General features: G+C 49.9%; 1 protein-coding gene across 1 annotated transcript in view; it reads right to left on the bottom strand.

The window, feature by feature from the left end:
* The window catches only part of LOC133342992 (cationic amino acid transporter 2-like), a 38,395-nt gene that overhangs the window by 14,145 nt on the left and 4,585 nt on the right, over positions 1-19,665 (bottom strand). Inside the window, exons 2-4 of the mRNA XM_061552412.1 lie at positions 10,939-11,023; positions 2,712-3,036; positions 521-676 (exon numbers count right to left, since the gene is read on the bottom strand). Of these exons, the coding sequence (XP_061408396.1) occupies positions 521-676; positions 2,712-3,036; positions 10,939-10,995 (538 nt within the window). The 5' untranslated portion in view covers positions 10,996-11,023. The remainder of the gene's footprint in view (positions 1-520; positions 677-2,711; positions 3,037-10,938; positions 11,024-19,665) is intronic.

Here is a 19,665-nt window from a genome sequence, read left to right as displayed (position 1 = left end):
AACGCTAACAGGTTATTGAGACACCGCTGGTTTTTACACATTTCACTCCATTTGAGTTTTCTTTTTCGATCGTGAGAATTGAACAATCGCGTTCAATTTGCACAATTATTGTAAGGGCCTCTGGCACATTGCTCATGCAGCGTGCCTCATCATGACTTCACTGTCAGTAATCGTAAAAAAAAATTGCCTTTCAAGTCAAAATTAACAAGGAATAAAAACCATGCACACGCGTGGATCCTCCGGCGGCTTTTCAACACGTGATTGTCAAGCGAGCGTGCAAGAAGCGGTACGTCACGTGGCCGCTATGAGCTTCAAATAGCGGCTCTTCCAGGGAGGGCGCAGGGTAACGCTTTAATCGGGGTAAGCCCCTGACAACAACACAACTTTATACCGCATCAGAATCGATTATTTCTTTACGAGTCATCGTGACTCTAACAGACGGGCAGACCTACCGCGCCAACGCCTTCAACAACAGTTGGAAAACGTTAAGACGACCACGGGGGAACGGTCGATCCCTCACCGGCGAGCAGCATGATGATGAATGCGGCAAAGACGTCGGGGTAGCGAGCCAGACCCGGGGCGTCCATCACCATGTGCTGGCCAAAGAAGGCGCTGATGTGGCCCCCGATGAGGTCGTTGAAGTTGGCGCTCCAGGCTCGCGCCACGCTCGATGTGCCTGCACCACGGGGGGACATCGAGTGCTTGAAACCGAGGACCGGACGCCAAGCAGCCTGGCAACAAACAGCACTGCTGACGGAGTGGTAGATGATAATGATGACAATAATTCAGACCCTGTCTTCTCGACAGACCTGTTCTCCACCTGAGGACGGCTGCTTGCGTCGTGGCCGAAACGTCGTGAGAATTATTTTATTATGTTTTATTTTTATTATTTTATTATTTCCATTCTACGTGACTTTACCGACAAAACCAAGAAGATGCTTGAAACCCCTGAGGGTCTGAAACCCCGCTGCTCGCGCCCTCCCGTGCCGTCGCGTTTGCTGCGTACGGGGCCCAACGAGCACCAGACACCAAGCAGCCTGGCAACAAACAGCACTGCTGACGGAGTGGTAGATGATAATGATAATAATAATAATTCAACGAGACGCTCAAATTGAGCATGGTTACAACTGGCCACAATCCGTGGAATTCACTGTTGAGAGAAACAAACCAGAGCAACACAACGAATACACTAAATCCCCGTCATATTTCAGGGTGTTTGGAGCGGGCCACTGAATGGAATAATAAAAAACATCAAATATTCCACTCGGCTTGCAGGCCTCGCATTCTTACCAATCATTTGTGTAACTCAACAATGCACATTAAGACACAGTTGCGTGTATATTACCATACTCAAAAACAATTCTACATCGCTATCTCGTCATTGTCCAGATGTCAAGGATGTTCCCTTGGCGCGGGTTTAACTGCTTTACCCGGAACAGCATGATCTGGGAACGTCAAACATTCACAGAGGGGTCTAGAACAGCGTGCATTGTGAAAGGGGCCAATATTTGGCAATAAATGTCCCAAGTCACCTTTTGTGGGAAAGCAGTTCTCAACCAGTGGGTCACCCTCTCCTAGAAGGATAGAGAGCGCTTTTGCGGGGGGGGGTATAAGGCTGCGGCATGGATACCGTGCAGGACACAAATTCAGAATGTGCATGGGGAAAGTTGGCATAATATTCCGACAAGAAAAACACAATCCAAAACGTGAAACGAATGCCTTACTAACACCGCGTTGACTAGAGGCGTGGACATGTGATCTGTCTTGCATGTTGTGGCCTTGGTAACCTGGGGGAGGTGGGGGCGGGGAGGGTGGCGGAGCCCAGTGGTCTTGATTAGGGGGGCTTTATTGTGATGGCACCCCCCTGCCAAAATAATCGTTGTTGAGAATGACTGGCTACGGCTTGCCTTCACAATAGACAATGAAGTCAATAATGTTCACACCCCAGTTCATGGGCCAAAATCCCAATTCTCTTGTCGAAAGAAGTCAAAGAGCTCTAACCTGTATTGAGGAGTGGAGTGCTGACGTCAGGTCACACTTGCCTCGGGGGGAATGCCGTCAAGGAAAGTGACGTCACGCCCCCCGGGGTATTTGAGGGAAGACCCGTGACGTAGACGGGGGTCTTCGCCGTGAGCCAGAGGAGTGAGCGTTAGGGGAGTAGGAGGCTCCGGGATAAAAGGATTGAGAGCCAGGTTAAAGGGGGCTGCTTTACCCGGCTGGCCGAGTTGGCTAAACCCTCGGTCAGTGCTGTGGGAAGAGCCTGATAGCCTGGTAGGGTGTAGGGAACTCCCAGTACCCTTCCCCTTGGGGAGATTAGTTAATAACTCTGTGTTAACCCCTTCCCCCGAGTTAGGCTCAAGCCCTTAAATAAACAGTTTGGCGTCAGCCCCTACACGACCGGCTTCCGCGTCCTTCTTACCACGCAACACCTGTATGGGATTACCGATGTGATAACGTCCCAAACACTCTCCTTCATTCGATTACGCAAATCAGTGTCACGTGACAAAGTTACCATTCTGAAACCCTTCAAGTGCAGCGCATCACCCTGTGTTGAAGAAAAGCCCCGCAGAAGCAGGCATTGCTGAAACAGTTCTGAGGTGCGCGAGCCCCATGGCACGTCCCAGTGTTTTGCACCTAAGCAGGTGGCTTGGCAACCCTGCACCAGCGGCGAGAACATCTCAAACGCACGAGCGTAGTTGTTGCGCACGCACCGATCACGTACGACAGGATGAGGTTCCAGCCCGTGATGAAGGCCAGCAGCTCGCCGACGGTCACGTAGCTGTAGAGGTAGGCGGACCCCGTGCGCGGCACGCGCGCCCCGAACTCGGCGTAGCACAGGCCGGCCAGCACCGACGCCAGCGCCGCCACCAGGAAGGACAGCACGATGGAGGGGCCGGCGTCCTGGCGCGCCACCGCGCCGGCCAGGACGTACGCGCCGGCTCCCAGCGTGCTGCCCACACCCAGCGCCACCAGGTCGAAGGTGGAGAGGCAGCGCGCAAGGCTGGAGTCGTCCTTTCCCGCCGGTTGCTCCATGGGCTTAGCGGAATACAGAATAAAAGGTTAACACTCCTTCCCTTTATTAATGCTACCCCTATCCCCTGCCTTTGATGCTGCTAATCCTGCATAATGCACGGGCATAAGTAGTACTAATCACATACCTGCATTTCCCATATCCCCTCCCTTTTATGCTGCTAATCCTGCATAATGCACGGGCATAGTAGTGTAGAGGTGATACGCGCTGGGATTAAGGATCGTATGCACAGTGCGTGATGATTGGCTGTGTAGGTGGTGACGCGCGCTGACGGTGGAGGATCAGGGGTCAGCGCGGGGTCGTGGGTTACGGGGTACCGATTGGCTGTGGGCGGTGACGCGCTGAGAGAGAGTGCGTCGTGATTGGGTCATTAAGGAACGACGCTCACGTCGACGCCGCATCAGCTCCGTCCCTCGTGAGCAGGGGCTATAAAAGGGGATGCACACAGGCGTAAGGGCAGTGTGTAACCAGCGAAGAAGGAAGACGGGGATGAAGACCTAGAGCCCTGCGGTACCTAGCCCCGCTGTCCTAAGGGGACCGGGACTCTGTGTAACCCAGAGGCGAGTGTAGTGGGTGTAGCCATAGGTCTACACGAGCCGAATGTACTATGTGTATCCAGAGGCATAGGGCTTACCCGAGTCGAGTGTATTGTGTAGCCAGAGGCATAGGGCTTACACGAGTCGAGTGTATTGTGTAGCCAGAGGCATAGGGCTTACACGAGTCGAGTATATTGTGTGTAGCCAGAGGCATAGGGTCTACACGAGTCAAGTGTATCGGGTGTAGCCAGAGGCCTAGAGCTTACACGAGATTAGTGGAGTGTGTCGGAGGAAGAAGAGAGACCACACGTTGTATTGTGAGACCTAAAGGATTTAATAAAAGTGTGTTACCCGTCAAGAAGTTCCTGCCGTCAATTCCCATACTTCAACTGGCGTCAGAAGTGAAACGGTCCTCCAAGCATGGATACAAGGAGGAACCGTCGGACCCACGGGATTGACCACGAGGACAACCTCGACGACGCGGGCCAGCGGGCATCAGGGGGTGAGGAAGAGGAGCTGCCCACGGGGCAGGATCCACCGACGGCGCCGGTCGAGCGACGGGGGACTGACACCGTGCTTCGCGAGGCACACTCCCGTCTGGCGGAGCTGCTGCTCGCCGCCGCGTCCATCTTGGCGGAGATCAGCTCGTCGGGAGGAGCGGGGACGGCGGCCGACGTGCTACAGGATCGCCCTGCAGATTCCCGCCAAAACGATTTGGCGATTCCCGCCATTTCATCCGCTCCAACTTTTGGCGGGAACGGCCATCACCACGTGGCAGCGGTTCTCCATGCGCGGCCGCTGACGTCACCAACGCGCGCGGCGGACCGCCATCACACACCCGCCACTGGGGCCGCCATCTTACACACCGACGGGGGGGCAGAGAGGAAGCACGAGGAGGAGGACGACTTTATCTTTCAGCAGCGCCTTCCCACGTTGTCAGCATTCAAGGCGGAAGGCGGGGATTGGAGCCAATTTCAGCGCAGATTTTTGGCGCATCAAGAGATGTCCGCCTGGTCCGACGCTACGGCACTGCGGGCACTGCCTGCCATGCTGGACGACAACGCGCTCGCGGCCTTCACGTCCGCACGCAGGTCGGACCGCTCCACGCTCAAGGATGCGCTGGCTCTCATGGCCAAAGTCTACGGTCCTCCCTCGGCGTGCCGCCATCATTTCTACGCAAGACGGAAGGCGGACACGGAGACCGTGCTCGCCTACCGCACGGCGTTGCTCGCTCTCGCTGACGCCGCGTTCCCTCGTATGGACGAGGAGGGCCAAGATGCGATGGTTTTGGAGCAGCTGCTCAAGTTGGCGCAGGACCTGGGGGTCCCCATCAACACGGCCGACGACACCGATATTTCTTCATTACGGGTCGCCACGAGCATGCAAGCGCACGAGGTCCTTCAACGAAAGCAGGGGGTCGTCTGCAACGCTGCCGTGGCCTCAACTCCGGGTCCGGTTGACACCGTGCCCCAAGTCGTCAGCCCACGAGAGGACGCGTTCATCGCGGGACGAGCGGGGGATTGGAGGTCGGGGGGTCGTTCGCCTCTGCGAGCGGCCCGCAAGCTGGAGCAACCGAGATCTCCGACTACTGTCATCACCTGCTATAACTGCGGCCTTCGTGGCCACGTGGCCTCCGGTTGCCGCGCCCCACGTCAGCGCGCCATGGGACCTCGGCTGGACGACGACCAAGGCCCCAAGTCATCACTGCAAACCCCGGCGAGTCGCGGCACCTCACATGCTTGGCCCGCATACTCGACACGTATGGGTCGTCGCGTTGCGACGAGGGAGAGCCGAGTAGAGTTCGGGGATTCGGTTCGGAGAGGGGGGTTCGGCCGGGACCGGGGAGACATTAAATGGTCGGAATTGGGGCACAGAATAGTGGCTGCCTCAGCGGGTTCATCCGTCGTTACCGGATCGATTGATGGGGTCGAGGTCAGGGTGTTAGTGGACACGGGGGCATCGGCGACTATTATTTCGGATCTCATTTATAATATTCTCCCGGTACAATGTCGTCCGCTTCTTCCGGTGGATGTGCCATTTTACGCCGCAAACGGGGGATCGTTGGGCATTATCGGTCAGATTAGGGCGTCCATTTGCATTGGTGATATCAAATTGTCGGGACCCGTTTTCGTTTCATCTTCCCTGGCGGTTCCTTGCCTATTGGGCACTGATTTTTTGGCGAAAATGCCCATCAAAATTCTCATTGATCAGCGTTGCATTGAACTACCATCGGGTCGCCGTATTTCATTTTTGACGAGCCCTAATGTAATTCGGACGGCGTGCGCTACCATTCAGGCGTTAGCAACACAGACCGTGCACGTGCCCCCGGGTTCACAAATGTTGATTCCCCTCCGGTTACGGAAGCCATGGGGGAAGGAGGCCTCGGAACAGGCCATGCTTTTGGGTCCTTCTAATAGGGCTGTTGGAGGTCTCGATTTATCGGTGGCTCACACTTTGGTTGGGGCAGACAGGGATCCGTTTGTCATGGTTTTAAACGCTGGGGCGCGGCCGGCCGTCATTCAGCAGGGCACCGTGCTGGCTCACGCGGCACGGGTCCCTGCGGAGGAGAGGCTGGTTGCGCAGGCTGATCCGAACCCCACGAATAGCGTACCATCAAAGGAGGACCTAGATTGGATTGATATGCTGTGCGCGGACTCTGACGATTTGTCAGCGCTACAGTTGGGTGCGTTGCGCGGGTTGCTGATTGAATTTTCGGATGTCTTCAGTAAACATAAGTATGATATCGGATGCACGGACCTGCTACGCCACCACATTGAAACGGGCGATGCGGCACCGGTCAGGCAAAATCCCTTCCGACTGAGTCCTGCTGAGAAGGAACATGTTCAGTCGGCAGTTAACGATATGCTGGAAGCCGACATTATTTCGCCTTCTTCCAGTCCTTGGGGAGCACCTATTGTGCTCGTTAAAAAGCAGGACGGGTCCCTGCGATTTTGCGTCGATTTCCGCCGCCTGAATAAGATCTCGGTGGCCGACGCGTATCCGCTCCCCAGGATGGACGAGTCTCTCGACGCATTGTCCGGTGCGCGATACTTTTCGACTCTTGATTTATTGTCCGGATTTTGGCAGTTGCCACTCGACGAGGAGTCTAAGCCTAAGACTGCATTCCGGACTCCAGGGGGCCTGTTTCAGTTTAACCGGTTACCCATGGGACTTCACTCCTCTCCTGCGACGTTTCAGCGTCTTATGGAATTGGTTTTGTCGGGCTTGCAGTGGGAGACGTGCCTCATTTACCTTGACGATGTCATTGTTTTCGGTAAAACGTTCGAAGAACACCTCCAGCGATTGAGAGGGGTGTTCTTGCGAATGCGATCGGCTAAATTAAAGTTTAAACCGGCCAAATGCCATCTTTTTCGTAAATCCGTGAGGTACTTGGGTCACATTGTCGACTCTTCGGGGATTTCTACCGATCCTGCGAAGACGGACTGTGTCAGTTCGTGGCCAACGCCCACGTCAGTGTCAGACGTGCGCAGTTTCATCGGTTTTGCTTCGTATTATCGCCGATTCGTTGAGCACTTCGCCACCATTGCAAAGCCCTTGCACGCTCTAACGGCAAAAGGAGTGAAGTTCCGGTGGGGACCGGAGGAGGAGGCTGCATTCTGCTCCCTCCGGGACGCCTTGGTAAGGGCCCCACCCTTGTGCTATCCGGACTTTGAGAGTCCCTTCTTGCTAGACACGGATGCTAGCAACACGGGCATTGGGGGAGTGCTGTCCCAAGTCGTTGGAGGGGTCGAACGGGTGGTCGCCTATGGTAGCAGGGTGTTGTCGCCGGCAGAGCAGCGCTACTGCGTCACCCGTCGTGAACTACTTGCCATTGTTTTTTTTGTACAACAATTCAGGCCATATCTCTATGGTCGTCATTTCACGGTCCGGACGGACCATGCGGCGCTCCAGTATTCATTACGGGTTGCCCAGCCCTCGGGCCAATTGTCGCGGTGGTTGGAAGTCCTCCAGGACTATCAGTTCACGACTATGTACCGTAAAGGGTTGCGACACACGAATGCCGATGCCCTGTCGCGGTTGTTGCCCTGTCACAAATGTGCGTGCTTATCGGGATCGGCGCGCTGTAAACCTCCGGTTACGGAAGGTAGGGAGGCGTTGGTTGCGACCGCGAGCACACCAATTGGGGATGGTCCCGCTACCCCAGGGGGTCAGGACTCGCTGCTCTCACTGTCGTTGATTGAGTGGGGCCGTCTCCAAATGGCGGACAGCTCCCTGCTGGCATTGCGCCGAAAGACGGAGGGTTCCGAAGGTAGCCACGACCGAACTGGCTCCTACGAGCTTAAGCAGGGCCTGTTGATGAGATGGGACAGTTTGTCCCGGCGGCATGCGATTGTGGTGCCTTCTGCTGTGAGGGGGAAGGTTGTCTTGGCCGCACACGAACGCCTCTTGCATTTGGGAGTTAACAAAACGCTTGCCCTGCTTCAGCGTGACTATTATTGGCCGGGAATGGGGGGTGACGTGGTGAATATTCTGAAGGGTTGTGTTGAGTGCGCCAGACGGAAACCACCGCCCGTGGCAGCTAATCCACCGCTGCAATCTATTCAGGACTCGCGCACTAACGAGCTCGTTGCACTCGATATTCTGGGGCCCTTTCCGGTCACGCCTAGGGGTAATAAGTACCTGTTGGTGGGGGTCGAATATTTTACCTGGTGGCCTATGGCGTGGCCACTCGCCAACCAGTCGGCGGCGGCTGTGACGGACGCCTTTGTCCAGGGCTACGTCCTGGACAAGGGGGCTCCCGAACGCTTGCTGACTGACCAAGGGAAAAATTTTTCGAGTAAATTACTGCAGGAGGTGTGCGACCTGTTGGGTACCAAAAAGGTGCGTACCTCCCCGTACCACCCGCAGACGGACGGGATGGTGGAGAGGCTTAACAGGACATTGACCTCTATGCTGTGCCAGCAGGTGTGTGAGTCGCATGTTGATTGGGACCTGCAGGTCCCTGGGGTCCTTGCCGCGTATAGAATGGCCCCCCATGCAGCTACGGGGTTTTCCCCGTTTTTTCTAATGTACGGTCGGGAAGCCGACCCGCCCATGGAAACGCAGCTGGGTCTGCCCGCACCACGAACTAATTCTAAATTGGCAGAGCATATTAAATTTAATATTCATAAACTGACAGAGGCAAGGGAGGCCGCACGGCTTAATTCGCGGGCTCGCCAAATTGCGAACGAGCGGTTGCGGGCACAGAAGGTGTCCGTGCACAATTGGGAACCAGGTGACAAGGCCTGGCTGCATTGCCCTCAGGCACCTTTGGCCACGTCGCCTAAATTGTTGAAGCCGTGGCGGGGACCCGTGGAGGTCGTGCGGGTGGCACGCCCCCAGTGCGTTCAGATAAAATGGGGGAAACGCCGTTGGTACGTCCACCCCTCCCGACTGAAACCGTTCTCGCCTCCGTATGGCCTCCCTTTGTGTCGTGAGGGCCGAGCATGTGACGTGACCGACGACCCTGAGGGGGAATTGTCCTTGCCTGCTCCTCACATGTCTCCGCCTGATCCGCTCCCAGGTGTCTCGGAACTGACTGCTGCCGACCACCGGCGGCCGGATCTTCACGGCGGGGCCGGTCCTTCCAGGCCCGACCCGTGCCGTCTAGAGCTGCCGGAGACACCGGACGGTCGCCAACGTCCCGTTCCATACGACGGACCGGCCAGACGGACTCGCGCTAGGTCGCGCTACTTTGTGTAACCTACCACGTGCGGAGTCGAGGCAGCCGGAGCGCCTCGGCACTGCGTGGGTCACAGTGACACTTGGCGCGTTCGTTTTACGGTGTTCGCTTTTATTGTGTTGTTCGTCGGGCTGTATATTGCTTCATATTTAAGGTTGTGTTATGTTGTTGTTGTTGTGTTACGGGGCACACTGGGATGTGGAGTTCTTTATTACTGCGTTGCGTTATGTTGTGTTGTAGGTTAACAGCCGGGCCGGCTGCAAGCTATGTGGGAGGGGGTGATGTAGAGGTGATACGCGCTGGGATTAAGGATCGTATGCACAGTGCGTGATGATTGGCTGTGTAGGTGGTGACGCGCGCTGACGGTGGAGGATCAGGGGTCAGCGCGGGGTCGTGGGTTACGGGGTACCGATTGGCTGTGGGCGGTGACGCGCTGAGAGAGAGTGCGTCGTGATTGGGTCATTAAGGAACGACGCTCACGTCGACGCCGCATCAGCTCCGTCCCTCGTGAGCAGGGGCTATAAAAGGGGATGCACACAGGCGTAAGGGCAGTGTGTAACCAGCGAAGAAGGAAGACGGGGATGAAGACCTAGAGCCCTGCGGTACCTAGCCCCGCTGTCCTAAGGGGACCGGGACTCTGTGTAACCCAGAGGCGAGTGTAGTGGGTGTAGCCATAGGTCTACACGAGCCGAATGTACTATGTGTAGCCAGAGGCATAGGGCTTACCCGAGTCGAGTGTATTGTGTAGCCAGAGGCATAGGGCTTACACGAGTCGAGTGTATTGTGTAGCCAGAGGCATAGGGCTTACACGAGTCGAGTATATTGTGTGTAGCCAGAGGCATAGGGTCTACACGAGTCAAGTGTATCGGGTGTAGCCAGAGGCCTAGAGCTTACACGAGATTAGTGGAGTGTGTCGGAGGAAGAAGAGAGACCACACGTTGTATTGTGAGACCTAAAGGATTTAATAAAAGTGTGTTACCCGTCAAGAAGTTCCTGCCGTCAATTCCCATACTTCAGTAGTACTAATCACATACCTGCATTTCCCATATCCCCTCCCTTTGATGCTGCTAATCCTGCATAATGCACGGGCATAGTAGTACTAATCACATACCTGCATTTCCCATATCCCCTCCCTTTGATGCTGCTAATCCTGCATAATGCACGGGCATAAGTAGTACTAATCACATACCTGCATTTCCCATATCCCCTCCCTTTGATGCTGCTAATCCTGCATAATGCACGGGCATAGTAGTACTAATCACATACCTGCATTTCCCATATCCCCTCCCTTTGATGCTGCTAATCCTGCATAATGCACGCGCATAAGTAGTACTAATCACATACCTGCATTTCCCATAAATATGCTAAATTCCTCTTGATATGCAAATTCCTTTGTCAAGGCGCTCTTCCCCCTCCAACCCAGCTTAAATATACGCTGCCAAGCCTGGTGGTGTTCATTCAGACGCTGTCTTTCTGACAGACCTGTTCGTCACCTGAGGACGGCTGCTTGCGTTGTGGCCGAAACGTCGTGAGAATTATTTTATTATGCTATATTTTTATTATTTTATTATTTCCATTCTACGTGACTTTACCGAAAGAACCAGGAAGATAGCGATAAAAGCTTTAAGACCCTCGTGTCAAAGTTTACGCTGCGCGCATATTTCAATCTCGGCGTCACGTCGAGTTACCTTCCTGCGCAAGAGGCGAGTGGCCACGGCACGGGCGGTAGCGCCCCGTCGCTCCATGGCGTCCTCTGGGGAACTTCGCGAAACGCTGGGGCGACAAAACAAAACAATCGGAAGCGAGACAATTATTGCGACCAAAGCTAAACCCGCCCGCGATGGCACGACGCGAGACTCGGGGGTTTACCGGGCCCTTCAGACTGCGAGGTCCCACGGGGGGTGGTTTTTTTGCGATGTAAAAAAATTATAACGTGCACTCAACAATAACCGCCGAAGCGATTAAAGCAAACAGCTTCGAAAGTGCATGGCAGATGGCACTGACCTGCCATGGCGAGTGTGGATAATTTGGCACATGCAATGCGTGGCCACAATTGCGGAATGCGTTGATCGAGGCGGCTAACCAATAAAAAAAATGTTTTTTTTATTGGTTAGCACGGATCTTACCGTTCAACAACTGGAATCGAGTGTTGCACACACGTGGAGACAGGTGATACGCACATGCCACTGGTGGCCTAGCTTTTTCAATGCCTTGTTCGGTTGTATAAAAATGTTCCTACATTAGTGCTGTCCTTCTGTCGGTCTATCTGTTGATAACGGGGACAAGACGATCCAATGTCAACAAAACTTAAGCGTAATGTGTTGCTCTGCAGAGACCATCCTAAGGCAGTGGTTCCCAACTTGTACTCTGCAGACCACTCTGGTGGTCCTTCAGGCCATGGGAAGTGGTCTGCGGAACTGTTGCAGACACTGTAATCGGGAATAGTTCCATGTTTTTAGATGTCTCATTGGTATTTGGTGGTCCGCGAAAATGTTCTGAGGATTGTCGGTGGTGTACGGGTGCAGAAAATTTGAGGACGGCTGGCCTAGAGAGAACCGGTCAAACTGATCAAAGGTTAAGGCCCACACCATTCCCACCCAAAGCTGCAATCTGATCCCACTGGCAAAGCCTACGGGAGCGCACATTGCTTCTTCCTGCGCGCCTGGCACGAGCACTCCCGTTATTATCACCAGTTCACACCTTGTGAGGACACACGCACGTTGGGAAGCATTACAAGATGCATTAATCTGCACGGCCTTTTCCTCGCTTAGTGAAATTTTTTCAAAAGGCCGCATCTGGAAAACATTTTTTATCTTACCGCCCTCCAGCCAACGAGCCCGCAAAGCGCACGGTAAACACGAAATATCCTCGCTCGGTCATTTATTTTCTTTAACGCAATATGTTTTCCGATGACAAAAACAGATTCAACACTGCAATGCGAGTGCACGGGAGACGTTGCTAAAATAAACGTTTGCATCATAACAGCGAGGCATTTTATTATAAATCTCCCTCGCGGGCTTCACAAGGGCGTGCTTTCATGAATGTAAACCGCAGGCGCGTGAGTAAGGCACACAGCGAAGTCTCTGTTGTGCCCTCAGAGGATGCCTGCGGGGATTTAGAAGCTGAGCCAGAAGGCCAGGGTGCGCGACACCAACCCAACCAACACCTCCACCGATAATTAGCGTGCGCAGTAGTTAGTGGGTCAGAAACATGGTCATTCGTGACGAAAACAAAAACTGAGAAGTGCCCAAAGATGCATTGAGAAATGCATGCTCACAATTACATTGAAAGACAGCATCAGAAACCCGTGATAATAATAATACGTTTATCCAAAACTGCATCTTGCAACGCTGGACAAAAAAAGAAATAAAATAAACAAAGATATAATAGAGTATTGCACGGATGAAAGTTAAACATATCTAACTGATAAGAAACGTAAATGGGCTTGGACTGGACTTGTGGCTTGGAAGTGACAATGGCCCACGATCGTGTAGAAGCCAAGGGACAGAACGCATATAACTAGAGGACGTCCGCTGCGGAGATGGAGGGATGGAACGAGCTCGTGTGCAGGTGCTACACTGGATTGTTGCATCGCATGGAGTGGAGCGGTAGTGTAGCGGTTAGCGCGCTGCGCTACGAACCCGGCGACCAGAGTTCCTTTCCCGCTCATGGCCAACACCAGTGACGATTATCTGAACCGGTCATAGGCCTCCCCTAGGTCGACTCAGCCTCAAATGAGTACCTGGTGCGGTGTGTAAACATCGCCACTCGTGTGCCGTGCCGGCCTTCATAGGTGCTTGCTAATAGCATTTGCCACAACAGTCTGTTAAGGCTACATGGGGGATGTTTGTCTTTGGTTTTATTGCATTGATTGTGAGAGATGGTGATGCATTGGGGAGGCTTTCATCCAGAATTACATTGACCCTGGCTTATGATGATGATGATGATGAGAAGTTAATGCAACAGAGCTCTTCCTGCATCCCAAGGTGCATAAAGTATATTATGTGTCCATTATCAATATGTCTTGAGCCACACCAATCCAGGAAACGTACTGTGATTTAATGTGTTTTCATTTGGATCTGAAATTACATATCAACTTACATTCATTGAACTGAGAATATATGCACACACTGAATACATATTTTTATTCTGGAGCACTGAAAATTTGCCAAATAAGAGCATTTGCATTCTCCTCGCTCCATCCAATATGGCTTTGATTGAAGCTTCTGAATGTTGGGCACGTTTCGTCAATGCGCGCAGCAAGATGTGAGAATTTTCAGTTAAAACATGCCAAGCAATAATGCGTCCAAGTTCCTATTAAAGATTCAAAAATAAAATCCTTCACCAATGGTGTAAATATATTCCAAAGTTGTTTTTTGCAATGTCCCATTCATAAATCAATTGTTAGACAAAGCATTCCCACACCATGTAAATAATATAATATACTCGACATAGAGTTGAAAAAAATACCTGACAACAGTTATACATTTCGATTTAAAGCTTTCGTGACTGCAGGGATTCATCTTCTTGGTTCTTTCGGTAAAGTCACGTAGAATGGAAATAATAAAATAATAAAAAATAAACATTATAAAATTAGTATGTTTAATTTTTATTAGAATTGAAATAATAAAATAAAAGAAACAAACAATTATTATGTTTTCTTTTTATTATTTTATTATTTCCATTCTACGTGACTTTAATGGTTATACAATCACATTTAAGTATTTCTTAACCGCGACCTCATTATTATATACAGTTAGGATGCTATCAGTTTGTGTGTAAAGGAGCAAAGTTAGCAGACACTTAAAACAACAAAAACCCCACTTTCACTGCACTTGGGAATCCGGTTTAATCACAGGCGAAAGGAACCTTGATTAAAAATTTGGATCTCAGAAGTGCCGGCTTTGTCTTCTAAACTCTGAGCCACTCAAATTAAAAATAAGTATCAGCTTTTTACTCATTGTGTGAGTTCACTTGAAGAGCAGTATTTACGCATTCCAAATTACTGCAATGAACTAGAAACAGGAAGGGTTGAGTGTGGGGCATAAGCTTTAAAGATTCGGAATGTTAAAATGATTTTAATTTATGCGCTGAGCAAGATGGGAAAAAAACAGTGAATCATATAACACCTTATATTCCACTCATCACTCTTCATCCAGACATTTATCTAATCTCTCAAAGAGCCTTGCATTTTTAGACAGTATTATTATACAACTGATGAAACACTGAAACAAAGTTGTACTTTGTGATCATTATCTTCAAACACATTTTTCCTCCCATTATAAAATTCGAATTACAGTATACCGTGGCATACATTACGTGTTAAAACAAAGACCACGCTTTTAAAAAAAGGTACTTATTGTCAATTTCCTCAAATGTTATTCCGATTACGTTGCCGGCGTCACGTCGCGAGACGCAGCGTCCACTCTGAACCCTCGTAAAGCAGTATTGCCCTTTGTGGTAGAGAAGCAGACGTTACAGGGCTGCCCACCACGAAACCGTCAGGTGACCTCTGGTCCAGACGGTTAGTGTGGCAGCGCTTTCTCACCCGCAACGCATGTGAGATTGATCATCGTTTCATGGATCAGAACAATAGTTTTCATTCTCAGAGCTGGAATTTAGATAAATGAAGTGGTGCATAACTAAGTGTTATGTTATAATAATAGGTTTTTTACCCTTTTTTCTGGCAACAAAACTGAAACCTTTTTACAAGGAATCATGTTTACATTAACATCAATACATGCAGTCAGAATGCAAAAAAAACACACACTCTGATAATGTATGCATTTACAGCATTGGAACCTCATTTGCCAGTAAAAAATATGATAATTGGTTGTTTACCCTTCTATCTGGCAACAAAACTGACACCTTTTTTTACAAGGAGTCATGTTTGCATAGACCACAATACCTGCAGTCAGAATGCAAACAAAAAACACACTCTGATAATGTATGCACTGTCCTTGAAATTGCTTGGTCCACACCAGAGACAGCTTTCTTTAGAGCCTAGTCTCGTATGGTGTGCGACCAAATGACGTCAAAAGGCGCACAACTCAAAGACAACGCACCATCAGAGTAGTGAGGGCTCGGGGTAAGCATTTACATCATGAAGCCTCCTTTGCCAGTCGCAAAATATAATAATAGGGTTTTCTTTTGTGCAGTCATTGGGGTAGCTGGGCTGAAACGATCAAATCGCTCCACTTGAGAACCTGGTTTAATCCCAGGCAGCTACATGGATTCGAACCCAGGCTCTCGGCTGTGGCAAGCTCAGCACTCTCACAGCTGAGTAACCCGGCCACGTCATGCTGTTCTTTTTTTTTAAAGTTAATGGGGATAAATTGAGCAGTTCTAAACACAAAAACTTTCAGGACTCGGTAAGTAGGAAAGGGCTCAAATTTGGCTTCCAGAAAGGTCGCTGTAGCATCCTCACATTTAGAGTGTCATCTCTTCAAATCAGTTATTCCACGGGACAAAAGAAAATGTGTTGCTTATCCAGACAGAGTGAATCCGTCTACATTTCAGATTCACAAACCCACTGCTGAAATTGTATATTCAACTCAGGTTGTAATTACGTGACATTTTCGTCACGGTGATTTCGTCTGAGATAATAAAAAAATGTCACCTATCCATGATATCATGGGACACATAGCAGCTATAAGCCTATAACACTGATAAATATAATCACACACTGAAGGATACTTTTCAACATATTGGTTACACAATTGCTTTTAAGTATTTTTCACAGCGGGCTCATTATTATAGCGAGTGAGAAACAATATCAGTTTGTGTGAAAAGGGTCAAACATTTGCTGACTGATATTTGGGAAATTAATTATCAAAAACAACAAAAGCCACCCAGCACGAAGAAATATCTACTCAGATTGTAACAATGTACCGACTGCGACACTCACCACGCATAAATGAAGACCTGGTGTAAAACTAATTAAATGCAGGCATCTCGCATTTTATAATCACATGTGTACCACTACAATTACAAGATAACATATACGTGAGAGAAGCAAAATGGGCTTCATATTTTTTCCTACGAATTAAACTGAACAGAAGTGGGGAACAGAAAATATTGTGCACATATGGTGCACATGTGAAAGCCTTTTAAAGGCATTACCCTTGGGTGTATTAGATAAGCAAACAAGAGAGAGTGTGTGTGTGATTAATTCATCTTAGAAGTCAGTGAACATTAATGGGGAACTACTTGGAAGGGTGCCACAACTTAAGATGAAAGTGCAGTAAAACTCCTTGTTATCCGTGACGTATTTTCTGCTATTATCCGCAGCAACTAAAGGGTCCGCAAATTATCCATCTTATTATCCCCTATTCTCCCAATGTAGCGCGATTATCTATGAGTTGATGTCTCTCTTGTGGGGAGCGGTGGCATAGGGGTTAGCGCGCTGCGCTACGAACCTGAGCCCCCGAGTTAAATTCCCGCTCACGGCCAACACCGGTGAAGATTATCTGAACCAGTCCTGGGTCTCCCCACTAGGGAGACAAAGGCGGCCGGGCGTGGTGTTGGCCACCCAACACCTCATGTGCCATACCGGCCTTCATAGGTGCTACTCGCTAACAGCACTTGCCCCAACAGTCTGTTCAGGTTTTTACGGGGGATCTTTGTTTTCTCATCTTGTATTTCAGAACAGCTTTATATTGCCAGGCCGGTTCGTGGTGGCTATGCACGCCTGTATTCCAGCACTGTGGAAGGATGATTGATCACACAAATATTTTGTGAAACTGCCCTCTCGTGAGGTGCCATACATATAAAAAAAAATGTGGGTTACACCTGCACCATCTGTATGGGATAGAGTGTTGCCCCCTCGCACGCGTGGATTTCCTCCGGGCACTCAGGTTCCCTCCCACATGTGAACATTCGTTAATTTGTCGATAACGCCTTAATATATGCAGGACCGCAGAGCTTGGGAAGGAATTCGGCGTTGGCTCACCGCCTGGCTGACTTTTCCCGCTGGTCTGTGGTTCCTCCTGATGCCTTTAAGTCGTTCTTTCTCTTCGAGTGTGAGCGAGCACTGTGCAGCGCGTTACAAGTTGAAGTTATTATTAAATAACTGTTATTATTATTGTTATCCAATTTGGTGACCAGTGAGTGGACTGAGACCATAAAACTCACTACGTTTTCAACCCGGTTTAACCACAAGCAGCTTGCCTGGATTTGAACCCAGGATCGCAACCATGCCAGCTAGAGTTTCTGACCCCTGAGACCTGGAGCCACTTGGCTGGCAGTAATCTTTAAAAAAAGAATTCGCCACCAGAGGAGCCTCAGACTTGGCACCAAGTAGTCGCAAATTCATATCAGGTTAGGACAAATAATGCTACTCTGTAATTAAAGTAGTTTAGCCGCATATGCAGGACATGCAGTGGTCAGCATACTACATACGGTGCAAATTAAGTTCAACAAACATACACGTGTACCTTCCTCACATCCACGACAGGGGCACAGAGTCAAGGAACCCATTGTGCATTCTAAAGTACAAACAATATTCATCAGAACTCCTCTTATCTTCGGTTATGTTGGGGATTAACACGGATCCCTTTAACTGCGATGCTATTTGTGAATGTGCTTCACTTATGCACAAAGCAAATGCGGATAACATCTCAGATAATAGGAATACTGTGATTTGTTGATGGAATCCTTTTGTGCATGGAAAATTTACAGATTATAAAAATACAGATGCATTCAGCAAGGAGGAAGGGAAACCCTGCGGATAATCACGATTTTTTTTCATTTACAACTTGTTTACCCAGGGCAGCTTCTCTGAGTCTCAAGACTAGTCTTTCTGGAGGGTCCTGCCACGTGTTTTTGCAGGAGGGGCGATGTTGTGATGTGTGTAATCCCATTGGAGTAATTTTGAGGCAAGTTTTCAACATTTGGATGTTTGTATAATGCCAGATAGATACAACGTATGTTTTTTAAATCCTTTATATTAAGTTCGCTTGCTTGCTTGCGTGCTTGCGTGCTTGCTTGCTTGCTTACGACCGTGCAAACCTTTTGGTCGTTTTTTAACCCGCTTCCCGTGATCCAATCGAGCTGACATTTTGCACACAGACTCGTTGTGCGAGACAATTAATGTTCGTGAAAATTTGTTTTCAAAATTTTACACTGTTTAGGGAAAACAAATTAAATATTTAATTACCAATTGTTTAATACTGCAGACAATCATCTGACCCATAGGTGGCAGCCATCTCAAGCCAGAGGACGAGAGGACTCTAGCCGCCACGCATATAAAGGATTTAGAGTGAAAAATTTTGTTTTTACGGGTTATACTTATTTTAACCTATGAGAGAAAACCAGAGAGCCTGGAGAAAACTCATGTAGCACATGGCCACAACGTAAGCTCCACGCAGAAACCCACACCAAGTCAGAAATCGAACCGAGGTTCTCCTTGCTGTAAGCGCAAGCGTTACCACTGCACCACTCTGATAACTTGAGGAATCGGGGCGCTGATGATCGAAATTTTCATGGACCCTAAGGGATAACTGACTTCCACTGGCTCAAATATCAAAGATCTTTTTTTTATCTATCAGTCCCGATTCACCAACAACCCCTTAACTAAAACACCTGTCTAAACTGCCGGATGTGTTTGATAGCATCGCCAGATGCCCGTGTGTGTGTGTGTGGGTGGCTCAGACGTCAGCAACAATGAGCAGTCGGCTGTTGCCGTGCAATTACCTCCTTCATATTACAGCGATCCTATCCGGTCCGCCGCGGACAAATTGCACGAATGGTGCCACGGAGAGGAACTAAGATTCAATGCGGTGAATTCAATCCGAGGTCCCAAACGCGCCGTTATCTGTGCGATTTTGTCAATCCGACTGTTGGGTGGGTGCCTTCCCACACTGCGCGAGTTTCATAGCGGGTTTTATTTCTACCACACTTCAACCGCACTCGTTGAAATGCGGTGTTTTTTTCTGGAATACTTTTGCTGTTTTTTTCCTGGATTTTTCTGTTGCGTGGAGTCACTTTAAGATGTTTCTTGTTCATGTTTTTGTTTTGTTGCGTTTGCACCCGAGTCAAGAGCCGCATGGCTCACAGAGTTATATACCTAATAAATGAAACTGAAAAACTGAAACAATGCGTTGCTGGGGAAAAACTCGGTTATCCGTCTACATAAAAAAACGGGATGCAAGCGCCCATGCATACTTGGACCAGACCTGAGTGACTGTTTCCATGGTGTTGTTACAAAAGAGTGGGCACGCTGCCACGGAGTAACGGCGAGCAGTTGAAGCAATGGTGCGGGATTATCCTAAAATCCCACCCACCCCCACCCACCTCCATCCACCCAGTAGTATGGATGGGTAACATCCCCGTGAGTCTGTGAACAGGTCGCGTGCTGGTGGGGTAAAATCAGTGCCGGGTTACGTAGCATATGTTATAAAGGGGCCCTAAATTTA

The sequence above is a fragment of the Lethenteron reissneri genome, chromosome 16, assembly GCF_015708825.2.
Source record: "Lethenteron reissneri isolate LAM-NWPU_2019-01 chromosome 16, ASM1570882v1, whole genome shotgun sequence".
NCBI lineage: Eukaryota > Metazoa > Chordata > Hyperoartia > Petromyzontiformes > Petromyzontidae > Lethenteron > Lethenteron reissneri.
Note: the sequence above shows the minus strand (reverse complement) of the source record. Positions and strands in the feature narration are given on the sequence as shown.